At 48.4% G+C, this 13,419-nt stretch overlaps 1 protein-coding gene across 1 annotated transcript; it reads left to right on the top strand.

The window, feature by feature from the left end:
- The first annotated feature begins 151 nt into the window (after positions 1-151).
- On the top strand, positions 152-13,401 carry LOC8053019 (septin-2). Its single transcript, XM_002434309.5, has 12 exons — positions 152-576; positions 1,159-1,243; positions 1,326-1,412; positions 1,490-1,613; positions 2,942-3,076; positions 5,882-5,999; positions 6,092-6,193; positions 7,545-7,641; positions 8,405-8,456; positions 9,463-9,567; positions 10,064-10,148; positions 11,342-13,401. The coding sequence occupies exons 1-12, from the start codon at positions 535-537 to the stop codon at positions 11,474-11,476; spliced, it is 1,167 nt and encodes a 388-aa protein (XP_002434354.2). The 5' UTR covers positions 152-534; the 3' UTR covers positions 11,477-13,401.
- Positions 13,402-13,419: the final 18 nt, after the last annotated feature.

Genomic DNA, 13,419 nt, shown 5'->3' with positions numbered 1-13,419 from the left:
GCAATTAAAAAATAATTTAACATCTATGTATTGAAAGAAAGAAAGCATACGTTTAAGCGGTAATTAAAAAAAATATATATATATATATACCGTAATTTTTATCTTATGAAATGCTTTTAAACATAACTTTTTAAACGTTTTTTTATATTTTATTTTGATATTTAGAAGATATTTGTGTTTTATTTGGCATGTGACGTTTAATGCAAGGAGGTGTAATGCGTCAAAACGCACCTGGTCGCCTGGCCACAACGAACAAGAACTGCTCTGCGGAGCTCTGCGGAGCAAGCCAAGCCAGCGGAGCAAGCGCCGTGCATAAACATAAACAAACGCATCATCGAAGGGCCGAGCCGCCGCAGCGGCCATAACAATAGGAGGCGGCATTTAAATGGCTCCCGGAGTCCCCGTTCTCCCACGCCCCTAGAAAATGAAACCGCCCTGTCGAAAGTGAAGAGTTACCGCTAGCCTCCGGTTGTCCCGGTCCTGACTTGGCCTCGGACTCCGAGAGCATCGGACGCTGGGACGAACAAAGCCGAGATGCCCAGCACGGATTTGCGGCACTCGCCATGCCCGTCGGAGGTGAGCTTCCTTTTGTTCTTTTTGTTTCCCACTCGAGGTCACGCCGAGGCCTTGCCTGCTGACAGATGCGTGAATCCGCGCTGCTCAAGGTCGCCATATGAGATCGGGAGCAGAATACAGCTGGTTTCCAGGAGTAAACACTGAGCTGTGGCAAGCCAACTCCGATAAAAGTAAAAAATAAAAACAATAAATAGTGGCGTACGCCGCCAATGCATAAGTCAAGTTGGCAAGTTAGCGCTTTCTCGTTATATTCTGTAACAAACAGAGAACCGATTTTTGTACGTTTACGAGATGTAGCGCTGGCACAGTACGAATATGTGCGAAAAGCCAAGTCGTGCGAGAGCTTTGATCGCTTCGGCGAATATGTTTCGTCGTCATGCGCCTTTTAACTGTACATAATTTCACCGAAGGCTGGGCGTGCTCATAAGGTGCCTGAAATTTGGAGAGAGGCACTCGATATATGTGATTTAATATCATTGACAGTTTAAAGCTCAGATGTTGATTGACGGTTGACGCTAGGTCGCGATCCAAACGGTTAGACAATAACGCATATATAAATTTCTTGCTCCCTTCACTTCACAGGGCGAAATTGGCTTCGCCACACTGCCAGAGCAGGTCCACCGTAAATCGGTCAAGAGGGGTTTTGATTTCACCCTGATGGTTGTGGGTACGGGCTTTCTTTCATTCTGTTTTCTTTCTTTTATTTAATGTACGGGCCATGCCTGATGTACTACCGCCACATTTTGCAGGAGAATCTGGTCTCGGAAAGTCGACGCTTATCAACAGCCTCTTCCTGACAGACTTGTACGAAGAGCGCAAACTCCCAAATGCTGAAGGTATTTGGCAATATACAGGCAGTTTTACGGCTTTCCATCACGGGTTACAAAACATGTTTTCTTTCGTTATCATTCAGACAAGATCGACAGGACGGTGCAGATTGAACGCAAAACCATGGAGATTGAAGAGAAGGGGGTGCGGCTTCGGCTAACTGTGGTGGACACCCCCGGCTTTGGAGACGCCGTCAATTGTGAAGAAAGGTGACCCCATCCTGCTTAAAACCTTGTCAAACTTAATGTTATCGGCAGCCGCATGTGTGCTTTATTTGTTGCTTCCAGCGCATGATTTGTGATTGCATCCGAGCCCCATCCAATTAAACGTGCCATCATTTCAACACAAGGCAAGCCGAAAGCTGATGACGCTCGTATGCAATTCATGCCAAGGGTATGCAACTACAGCATGTACACTGACGCTTCAATCTTTTGGGGGGGTCCCCAAAAATCGCTTTCTCAACGTATCGCGTTGAGGTTTTTTACAGAGGTGTGGCGTGGTGCTCGCATAAAGTTAAAATATCAACGGGTAAACTTGCCTCATTCAACAAAGAAAAAAGAAGAACCTCTTTCGTGCAATCTAGAACGCCATATTCTGGGTGATGCAGACGGTGCTCGTTGACTTGGAGACGCTGCCGACAGATGGCGTATGCATCAAAGGCGTGCCGCGCCGATTCGGCTTTCGATAGCAGACAATCTAGCGAAAGTCTTTCTATACATACGCCATCTGTCGGCAGCGTCTCCAAGCTTCACAAACACCGTCTGCGTCGCCCGGGAAATGGCGCCGTAGATTACCCAAAACAGGTTGTCCTTTTTTCTTTCTTGAACGAGGTAAGTTTATCCGTTGATATTTAAACTTTATGTGTGCACCACCTAGCCACATTTCTGTTGTAAATCCCAACACAATACGTTGAGAAACCAATTTTTGCAGACAGTCCAGTGTGGGATGGAAGCGTTAGTGTACATGCTGTAGAATACAGCTGGTGCAGTGGCGGTTGTACACACAGCACAGTTTTTTTTGTAAGGGTCCTATTGCTGCAGCGGAGTTTACAACAAAGTTTACACATAGTATTAATGAACCCTGCCTTATCTTTTTTTCCTTTTTTTAAAAACACATTAATTTGACTACTGTTTGTGTCGCTCATAGTGGCTGTACTCTATTTTTAGTGAGTACAAACTATACTAGCTTAAAATTTTGAAAATTCCAAGGGAAATCATTTACCTTCCGAGTGTAGAAAGGAGATTGTGGCCTCTCCTAGGGACGACCACGGTTCTGGGGCTTTACTAAGACAAATGTAAAACGTCCAGGGATTTTTTTTGTTGTTGTTGTCATTGTAACTGCATTTCATTTATCTAGAGGTTTACTGTATAAATCCTAAACTGTAAAGACTGCACCAGGTTGATGTTTTATATTTTCCTTTTTTTAAATCCGGGAATGTGGGTTCATAATTAACGGAGCTTAAAATGCACCACATAGGTTTACCTGTGTATTTGTTTGTTGCTCTTTGGTGTGCTGGAACGAAGGGCGTGTCTTTCAGCTGGCGCTCCATTGACCGGTACATAGACGAGCAGTTCAACCAGTTCTTCAAGGACGAGAGCGGACTCAACCGCAAGAACATCGTGGACAACCGGGTCCACTGCTGCCTCTACTTCATCCCCCCCTGGGGGCATGGGTCAGTGCGGTTCGCCCCTGCTGTCATCGCGGAGCGGGTAGTATACCAGGTGGATCGAACCGTCGGCCGGCACAAGGCTGCCAATGCAAAACCGTAGACTTCAAGAATATTGTTTGTGTTTTTACATTGCCAGCCTTGTGACTGTCACAGGAGTGGAAAGTGTAGCGCACCCCCATGCTTCAGACGTGCTTGAAGTCTTCCAAGATTGACTGATTAAGGGGGTTTTCGATAAACGCTTGGAAAGTTTCTAATTAGAACCGTATGTTTATTTTCACTAATTAAAAATTAGTGAAAATTATTTATTTATCTAAGTAGTCGTCATGCGCAAATAGTGGATTTTGAGTTTGAAGCGAATAGTGGTTTTGGCCAAATATTTTCTACTCTAATATTGATTTCTTCGAGCTGTTTACACCGTGCTTGAACAAAGACCCAACTAAACTCGTGAAGGTAGTTCCCAAGCTTCCACTTGTCCATTTATAGGCTAATTTTAATCTAACTATATTTATGGACTGTGACCTCAGGAAGTTCGATGCCTTGGGATGGCAAGTAAATGACGGATTTGACATCAAAATAAATCTATAGAGATGCGCAGCTGTACTGAAGTGGGTGGAGTTACAAATCTTATTAGGCAAACTATTTTTCTTGAATCTCTATAAAAAATAAAAAAGAATCACGAATGATGAACACAGGTTGTCAGGGCATCTGTGCCTAACATGTAGTCTTGCATAACAGAGACAGTTCAATCTTAAAAGTTTTACTGCAGTATAGATACCAACATTCCCAAAGTTTCAGTTTTTTTTTTTTTTAAAGGGGCCATGCAACAGTATTGGCTAGGAATATTTCTCACTTTACACCAGCTTGCTTTCACTAGTGGAACCCAAGAATACTTGAATGCAACACCACTAGCCAAGGAGCATCTTCGTGGCAGTGAAATTTCAAGAATAAAAGCAGACCTTTTCTCTTGGTCTCAACTTCGCAAAACTTGACGACGCAGCTGCGGGGAAGACGACTATGCGATCCCCGGGTCTACGTCATCAAGCTTCGCGATCCCCGCTGTGACGATCTTTAAATGCGGCTCATACAGCGGACAGGAGCATTATGTAGACTTTCGATTTTGGCTCGTGACAATCAATGCCTCAACATGCATTCGGGTGGTGGCTCGTGCCCAATTGCTGCGATGACGGGAATAGCCGAACCTTAACGATGCGCGGAACGCAGCGCGCGCCCTGTGCTCTGCCAACCCCAGTATGTGGCCATGTTAAAAATATTGGTGGCATATAATCGAGTCCAGATCACGTGGCCGCTTTTTCTGGCTGCGAATTGCGGGGGTAAACGGTGTTCGGTTTTCTCGGATGTTTTCTACGACTGCCGTTGCTTGGTGATAAAACGTGTTTCATAGGTTACAAATGTCGAGGAATAATTCTAAGCTGTGTTTATCGAAAGTACAAAAAATGTTACATCGCCCCTTCAAATACACTAGGCACGCGTGTGCACCATCCTGCTTTGAAAGTGTGCGTTTCTCCCGGGCTCGCAATTGCGATACTCATATTTTTCCAAGTGTTGATTGCGCCGAATGACCCCCTTGAGTGTGCTTCTTACCATGCGCCGGTGCACTGCGGAGAAACAACACCTGCGGAGCTGGCACCTGTGGGTGTTGCTTCTCCGCAGTGCATCTGTGCGCAGTAAGATGTGTGCTCAATGGGGCTAACTCTGTTGAAAGTACAAAAATTCAAGGAAGATCGACACTTAAAAAAGTTTGAATATCGCAGTTTATCTCGAAGCAAATATGGAATAAAGTATATTATTCTAAACTACTATTCAAAATACTGATTACTCGCGCTAGACTACTAAAAAGTATGTTTTTGCAATATTTGAGGTGTCCCATGGCTCGCAGTTTGTTCATGAAAAGAGTTTTTTTTTTTTTTTTTTTTCTCAACGGCTTTATTGGTAGGAATTTCTAAAAGTCTTCTCTGAAATACCCGGTACAGTTGGCGACAAATTAGAAATGCCATAGATGCCCCTCCTCCAGCGCGAGCTCTCCGTCTTTGAAAACGCTTTGTCGCACACTCAGCCAGAGACTGGCGGAAGGCAACAAGTGCGCGCTGGAAGCAAACCGTCTACCGGGTTTTTAGCAGGTCACCCACTACAGCAGCTTGAGCTCATGCACCGGCTGGACATGCTCCAGCATGTCAGTGTGCACAAATGATTTCACTTAGATTACTGCAATCCTCCACATATTTGCAAATTTTCTGCCGCATCAGTTACACTCTGAGGCATCAATTTACTGTTATGCGTAGAGTGATAGTCTGAGGCTTTGGACAACTCGCACGAGGGAGGCTTTATTTTGAGTATGGTACGTTCCAGGCACCCTAAGTCGTCGGACCCCTTCTTTTCTTTTCATAGATAGAAAAGGCTAATTTTCACGTAAATGGTGCCACGCAGGGAGTGCTAGCTGAACTTGCGTGATCTCAAAGGCAACCTTGAGTGCCTTTTTGTTGAAGTCAGTGGAGGTTAACACCAGGACAAACGCACCTGTCAGCCACATCATCCTGGGAAGAAACTTCCTCATGGAGGATAAGCATCGCACTCTAGCGGGGTAGAGAGATGTGTAGATATGGTAGTGGCTGTACCATATCCGTCGACAACATGCAGAGCCTGCATGTTGTCGACCTCCGTCGAATCTTGTCTTGAATTTCTTCTCCCGTCAAGTTGGCTGTTGCTCAGCCGTTCTTAAAAGAATGTCCTTCCAAGTGTTTTGCACTGAGTTCCATCTTTTCGGGGGGTTTTTTGTGGTTCTTTTTTCAGGCTGAGACAGCTTGACATTGAGTTCATGAAAAGGCTGCACCAGAAGGTCAACATTGTTCCGGTTATCGCCAAGGCTGACACTCTGACGCCGGCCGAGATCAGAAACATGAAGGGCAGGGTAGGGACGCTCTTCCGCTGTGCCACCGTGGCGCGTGCCTTGGCCTCGCGTCTATGTGCAATTTCCCACAAGCCGCGCTTTGGCCCCGGCAGATCCTGCGGGAGTTGGAGGAGAACCAGGTGACTGTGTACCAGCTGCCAGACTGTGACAGCGACGAAGACGAGGACATCAAGCTACAGGACCGGGAGCTCAAGGTCGGGTCTCTCGACTCAGCAACATTATACAAGAGAAACATTTCTTTTGTTTGTACGCTCAGTTGTTAACCTTGACCTTTGTCCTTTGCTCATCTTGAATAACCAATGTCTTGCCTCGTTGCTCTTGTCTGCACTTAGTTGAGGGTAGGTTAGGCATTTTCTGTCAATTTTTTTGCAATGTTTGAAGGGAGCGCGGTAAATAATGAGGAAGACACAACGCCCAGCCACGAGAAATTGACGCCGACTGGGCATCCCAGTACAAATTGCGTTTCTGGGTGTCTACGTTATCACTGCCTCGTCACTCTTTTGTCTGATCTTTCCCACAAAACACAGGACTGGCAGACTTGCAAGGATTACTTGGCAATGTGCATTGCAGGAACAAGTGTGAGCCATGTTAGTAAAAAGGTGGAACCCCTTTGAGTAAATGAGGTGCTAGTAATTAACTCTGTTATCTTTGTGTACTAAAAGAACTCCTTTGGTGCAGTTTGCAGGATCTGTAGAAAAGCGAGTCTTTTTGTCGATGCGGCGGGCCAATATTTTTAATATGCCTCGTGGCAGCTGCTCATGGAGTTTACAGAGAATGTGAACCGCTAGCTTGTTGGCTAGCGGTTCACAGTGTGCCACACGAGTACTTTGCCCAATATGTGCACACTTGCAGAGGGTACAGTTACACGATGCAGGGCTGGGTTAGAATGAAAAGCTGCACTTTCTTACGACCTTTACATGGGGGGTTGTTCCTCCCTTCCACCGCAGCTCGTTAAGGTTGCTGCGACCTCACCCCTTCTACAGTGCTTTAGCTTGTTCTTAGAAGGCTCCCCAATCTTGCTGGGTTGGCCTCTTCACTCAGGGGTCGACTGGAGGAATTGGAGGACTATGGTTACATCTACAGGCCTTGTGGTTGTTTTCCATCAACTAGTTTATGAAAATTTTCCATAAATGAGTGTTCATTTATTGTAAGCCACAAATTTCTAAACCGGTGCACTGCAGTTGTTTTATACGAGTACATTGGCTCAGTTTTAATCACATGTGAACAGAACAATTGTTCAGGCTGTAGTCGGAAGGGTGGCTTTGTCGCGCGCGGTATAAAAACTCCCATTGCCGTAAGAAATGCCCCTGTCTGGCCCCACCGAGCATGACGCAACCCCGACGGCCGATTGGTATAGCCCGCACGAAGCTTCCGTCGCACTCTCTGTTTAGCAGTGAATGGTGGCAAGTACTATAAGCTTGTCAGTATGAGCTTGTTGTTAGTTTGTGTGTTGTGGTCAAACTGAATGGGTGGGCTAGTGAAGTTTTTTAGTATGTTGTGGTCACTGTGTGCGTGCTTTGATGAGGTGCGGCCGTGCATTTGCAGGAGAGCATCCCATTTGCGGTGATCTCGAGCACCCAGTTGGTGGACGTGAACGGCCGGAGGGTGCGCGGCAGGCTCTACCCGTGGGGCATCGTCGAAGGTGACGGGCGCCCGCCCGAGGCCCTTCTTTCCTGTCTCGTTTCGTGCGCTATGGTGGAGCATTTCCATTGTAGAGGCATCCGGGGAGAACATCTTTGCTACGTCAGGATCTTCCTTGCATACCTCAGATGCCTGCCAGTGTTACGGGCATAGTACTCTGCTTCATTATATCTACACCTTTTCCACGAGAGCCTCTATCCTAGAGAGATTCTAGTGTTGTAGTGCTTGTGATCGTCTGGTACTGCAAAGGGAATTTCTGACCACTCGGTACGAGCCAGTAATCCGAGGATAGGTTTGAAAGACCTTTTTAAATTCCTTTTTGTGTCTTCAACGATTGTTTCTTTGCAATCTTTATGTCAACAGTATCCCTTTTATTTTTTCTAAGTTGTCCTCAACTTTATTGTGGTGCATGATAAAGCTGGCCTAAAAAGCTATACTGAACTGAATTTGTTGTGCTTCTGAAACTGTTATGTAGTGATAGAAGCTTGCCACAAAGTCTGAACTGCAAGTGTTTGGATGCAGTGCCCACCTTGCTTGCACTTTGCTTCACTAGTTTGTAGCTGGTCTTGCCTTAACTGCATATGTTCCGAAGGTGCCAATCTTATCTTGGCTATCAACATTGGACGTGAGAAGGTGGCCCTAAGTGGGCCTCACTGTGCTCGCTGCTTTTTTTATGTTTGTGTCGGCACTCTTTTACCGCGATGGCAGAACCATCGCGGTTGAGCAGCTCGGCGTGGGTGACTCGCTCTGCTCTTGCATTGCAGTGGAGAATCCGAAGCACAGCGATTTCCTCAAGCTGCGGACCTTCCTTATTAGGTGAGTCCAGCCTGTCTCCAGAGCGCAGTCGGCGAGAGAAAGGCAGAGCCGTGTGGCGGTACGGTCGGAAGACGTGTGTGGAGGACACAGTGTTGCTCACACGGCCTTTGTGTTGTCTGTCTCTCTCTTTTGCCTCATGCTGCCTGTTGGTCGGCAACGGCAGAATAATCCTTGGTCTCTTCAGGTAGATGGCCTTGTACCTCACAAGCCTTCCTCCTGAGAACCTCCCCTCTTACCATATTTATTCGAATGCCATCCGACCCCCGACCGTTCCCGTTCGCTTGGCCACGCGTCTGGAAGGTTGTGGCGTAGTTGCTTTCGTCCCAAATGAGTATTGTATGCGTTCCTCTTGCGTCTTTTCTTTGAACGCTCACTGCCTAGATAGGCGAGGGCCAAGTTTGTGAAGGACACCTCCCGGAACGCGTCCGGATTGGCACGGGATTGGCTAGTTGCAGTGCCGGCCCATCAGTTTGATACTGTTTAGACTGCCCGATCGGTCGTGTGACCGATCCCCAGTCTTTCCGCAGAATGTAATTGCACGCGTGTTCCTCTGGCTTTGCTGTACGTTCAGGGTGGAAGGTTAATTTGAGCTGGTTGTTTGGATGGTCGCATTCTTCCCATACTTTTTGGGAACCTCAAAATCCATCTGCCGGCTGTGAAATTCGTTAGGAAAGTTGTAACAAACCTGTCATTCACCTAGACCGTTAGAAAGTAGTAGATGTGGTCACGATAGTACGAGAGCTGCGGCACGTAGTGTGAGCGCCGCTCCTTCGGGCCCGTCCGAAGCTCGAGATCAAGGTATTTTGTCGCAGCTCGATTTTCGTTCCCTTTCGGCCGGACAAACCGTTGTTCCGCGAAGGTGGCAAAATTCCAGACCCCCGTTTCCCCCATTCAAATAAATATGGTACACTCCAGTAGGCTCCAGACCCAGAGTCTGGGCTTTGGGAGGTTGTGCGTGCCTTGCGCCAAAAGCCGTGCCTCCCGTCCCTCTGCTTTCTCCTTCCAGCACGCACATGCAAGACCTGAAGGAAGTGACCCGCGATGTACACTACGAGAACTATCGTGCCCAGTACATCCACAAGATTTCTCAACAAGCGGCCCGCGAGCGGGGGTCAGTGGTCACGCCGGACGGCGGTCTCTTCTCTCTCTCTGCATGTGGGCCAGTCGTAGCCCAGCCTCTTTGGTGCCTGGAACATCTGTCCGACCGGCATGTTTACCACGTCCTGAATAGTGGTCCCCTGGATTCTGCCTGGTGGCATTATAGAAGTGTCACGCTATCGCCGGCCGCGATTTTGGCAACACCGCAGCAGCGGCGGTGAGGGTGGCAGATGCGCGTTTGCTCTCCCGTTCGACGGTCCACGAACGCTTCGGCAGCCGGGGTTTGGGACGCCGCGATGACGACGACGACACTCGCATCCTCTCGCGCTTTTTCCTGAAACTTGTACGCCCAACCGCCAGGATCGCGACGTCTGGCGGCATGACACTCCGGCTTTTGCGACGTTGCTCATTGCCAATCGGGGAGAAATAAAATGCTAAACACGCCGGTTGGAGACGGGTCCCAGGCGCCGTATCGCCTCCAAGCGAACCCATTCTCGGCTCTTGCACAGGAAACAGGGCAGGGATCCGGTGACCGCCACGACCTACGACGGGATTTCGGAGGCGGATCGCCTGCTGCAGATGAAGGATGAGGAGGTAGGTGCCCCTCGGCCGTGCCCTCTGAAGTGGCGCTCGATCTGGCTTAGCCCTTCGAACCAGCTCGAAGATTGCCAATCTTCGAACCAGCTCCAGGTTTTTGCGGTCGATTAAATCGACCGCAAAAATCGGTTTAACCTATCGCGCTACGCTTTTGTGCAGTGTCGCTCGCAGGTGGTGCATTTTTTCTACAAAATTTGCAAAGGTAGAGCGAACTTACCTTAGGAAAAAGTAAAGAAAAGGCTTAACTCCTATGGAAATGCAGCGGAGCCACTGGTCTTTAAACAATTGGGCGCTATTTGGCACGGGAGACAAGATGGCGCAAACGGTCGCAATGCCAACTGCCGCCAACAAATGAGTATACGGCGCCAGGAGCTGGCGTCGAATAGCAGACAACATTTAAGACTCGAACGTTGCACGAGCTTTTTCAATGCTAGTTGCCAATGCATAATTTTATCATCCTTACTAATAAAACACATTGAATGGACACATAATTGACTGAAAAACATGATTTGTCGGGTTATTTTGACTGTGTTTTTCGAGATACTTTATCGTCTGCTTTGTAGTTCCTTGTTGTTACCGCTTGTTTCTGCCTCTGCGACTGTCGCCGCCTGCGGAACACATGCCGCTTTTGAGTCGAGAAGATTGCCTGCTAATAACACCAGCTCTCGGCACCGTGCGCTCGTTCTTTGACGGCAGTGGATGTCGCGACCGCTTGTGCCATCTTGTCTCCTGTGCCAAATGGCACCCAATTGTTTGAAGACAGGTGACTTCGCTGCGTTTTTATAGGATTTAAACCTTTTTCTTTCGTTACCTTTTCCTCAGGCAAGTTTGCTCTGTGCAAATTTTATAGAAAATATGCACCACCTGTGGGCAAGGCTGCACAAAGTCGTAGCACGATAGGTTAGGAAACCAATTTTTGCGGTCGATTTAAAGAGCATGGCCGCTATTTGAGGCACCCTGTGTGCATGATGCAAACATGCTTCAAACGTGCTCGAGGCACGTTTACAAGCGTCGTCTGTGGACGTCTGTGGACTGTGTCATTGTGTCTACAGCAAACGTCTTTTGTACAACATGCAAACAGTCCGACCGTGGCCTCAAGATGCGCAGTGTCGCCTCACGTTGCCACCCCGCCTTTGCGGGCACCGGACTTCCTGCCTCACGACAAGCAACCCGTGTCCCCCCCTCCCCAGATTCGGCGCATGCAGGAGATGCTGTCGCAGATGCAGGAGAAGCTGCGCCAGACTAGCCACGACACCACCCCGGAGGCGTCCACCCCGGACCTGGACGCCCGGAGGAGCGACGGGGACAGCGTGGTCAACCTCTGAGGACCCTGCGGCGGCAAACACCCACTCTCTCTTCTGCTATGGGCCCCACCCCCGCCTTTGGTCCCACCCTCCCTTCACCCAAACCACAAGGCCTGGAACGCAGCTTCGACTGGCACGTTTACCACATCCAAAAAAGTGGTCCCTAGATTTCCACCCTGCGACACTAGAAAAATGTCACGTCTCCGGCCGCGGTCCCAGCGGTGTCGCGGCAGCAGCGGTGGATATGGCAGATGCTTGTTCTGCTGCAGGTTTCTGACGATCCACAGAAACTCCGGGAGCTCGGACGCTGCGACACTGGCGCTTGCTTCCGCCTTTTTCCAGAACCTCTACGACTAACCGCAGGGATCGCGACATCTGACAGCGTAACACTTTGGCTTTTGCAACGTCGCTCATTGCCACTTTGGACCATTTTCGATGCTAGGGCGGCATGGGACGTTACACAGTCAAGTTGGAGACGCGTTCCAGGTACCGTAGCCACGCCCTCCGAGTGAACTGCGACGAGGGTTTCCTTCACGCAGTCTCCACGCCCGTTCAAAGTGTGCGTTTTCCCGCCACGTCGACGTCTCGGGGCCTATGGGTCGGGGTCAACAAATGCCCTTCCACGACCGAGACTGACGTCGTGTCGCAGCTCGCTCGGAAGCGACGGCAAGACGTGTTGTCGTAGGGACATTTAATCAAAGTCCCGTCCCAACCTATTTATTTATTTCCGTCGCATTTCTCGCCAACCGGAATCCGGTGGATCCTCAGAGATCCGACAAAATATACGGTTCAATGGCGGCCGACTCGGCGGCGATATAAAGAAATGTCGTCGTCGCGCAGTCCTCGAGGGTATTTGACCGTTGTGGCGTGAGCTTGTCCTGAACTTCTTTTGTCTGCTTCACTGCTTGGAACCACGACTGGTATTCCTTCTGTAATCCTACCAGATCACACGTAGTACTCTAGGAATGCATTTCACTTCTGCACAAGATGTTGCACAGCATTTGCGTTGTTGCCACCCTCCTGCACGACTTATGGTTGACCTCCTCTTGACCCAAGGAGCCATTACCTTTCTTTCGACTACCTACATATTTTCCCGTGTCCAGTGATGTTTTAAGCGTATAGTCAAGGTGTGAATTAAGGATACGTTGATGCTTAAGAACATATGTGCTCAATGTCAGGTGGGGGATGCCCCCTCGCTTTTTTTCTGTACCAAATAAGTGTGTAGGCCTCGCACACAGCATGTGTGGGATCAAATACCGTGAGTAACTGAATACGACTTTGTAAACATACTATAAATTGACGGTGCACAACATTCCGACAATACCCTCGACTGGGAACTTCAGTTCGTTTTATGGTAGCTAGAGTCAAAATTGCGGGCATCAGAGTTGCTCCATATGTGGCCACGGAATACGTGCCATTTTGGGATCGTTCCATTTGACGACTCCGAAACAAAACCAGACTCGGAAGGAAGGCCATTCAGCTTTATCCATTGCGCCCCTGGGGAACAAAGTAGCAGTGTGTGCACTTGTTACCACATGGCGTCATTTAGCGACACCCCCTCCAGCTTGTCACGCTGTCCTTTGTAAAACGCTCCAGTTGCCTGCCTCTGTACCTAGTCACCGGACTGAGTGCTTTTCCCCCACATCTACTCCAAAGACCAAATCAAAGGCCTATGCTTAGTTTATTTATATATATATATATGTCGATCATTTAGAAGCATGACATTCCAGAGATTTTATTTACTCCTTCCCATTTACACTGACGTGCAGCTGTATGTCAATTATACACCCTTTGCATCGCTCTTCGTTTGACGGCGGAGCTTATTTATTCCGAAGCAGAATCATTTCCACTTCCGGCGAACATCCAGCTCTGCAGAGTGGCAGTTCTCGAAACATTCTGCAACCTATGGGAACCAAGTCACAATAAATGCTTTCATCCCAAAAAAAGTAGCATGTCGTTTAATA

The sequence above is a fragment of the Ixodes scapularis genome, unplaced genomic scaffold (genome assembly GCF_016920785.2).
Source record: "Ixodes scapularis isolate PalLabHiFi unplaced genomic scaffold, ASM1692078v2 PGA_scaffold1__304_contigs__length_218370807, whole genome shotgun sequence".
NCBI classification, from domain to species: domain Eukaryota; kingdom Metazoa; phylum Arthropoda; class Arachnida; order Ixodida; family Ixodidae; genus Ixodes; species Ixodes scapularis.
Note: the sequence above shows the minus strand (reverse complement) of the source record. Positions and strands in the feature narration are given on the sequence as shown.

Coding starts and splice junctions, on each gene's coding strand:
- LOC8053019 (XM_002434309.5), top strand. CDS start 535: ATGCCCAGCACGGATTTGCGGCACTCGCCATGCCCGTCGGAG. Junction 577..1,158: donor ACTCGCCATGCCCGTCGGAG/GTGAGCTTCCTT, acceptor TTCACTTCACAG/GGCGAAATTGGCTTCGCCAC. Junction 1,244..1,325: donor TTTCACCCTGATGGTTGTGG/GTACGGGCTTTC, acceptor CACATTTTGCAG/GAGAATCTGGTCTCGGAAAG.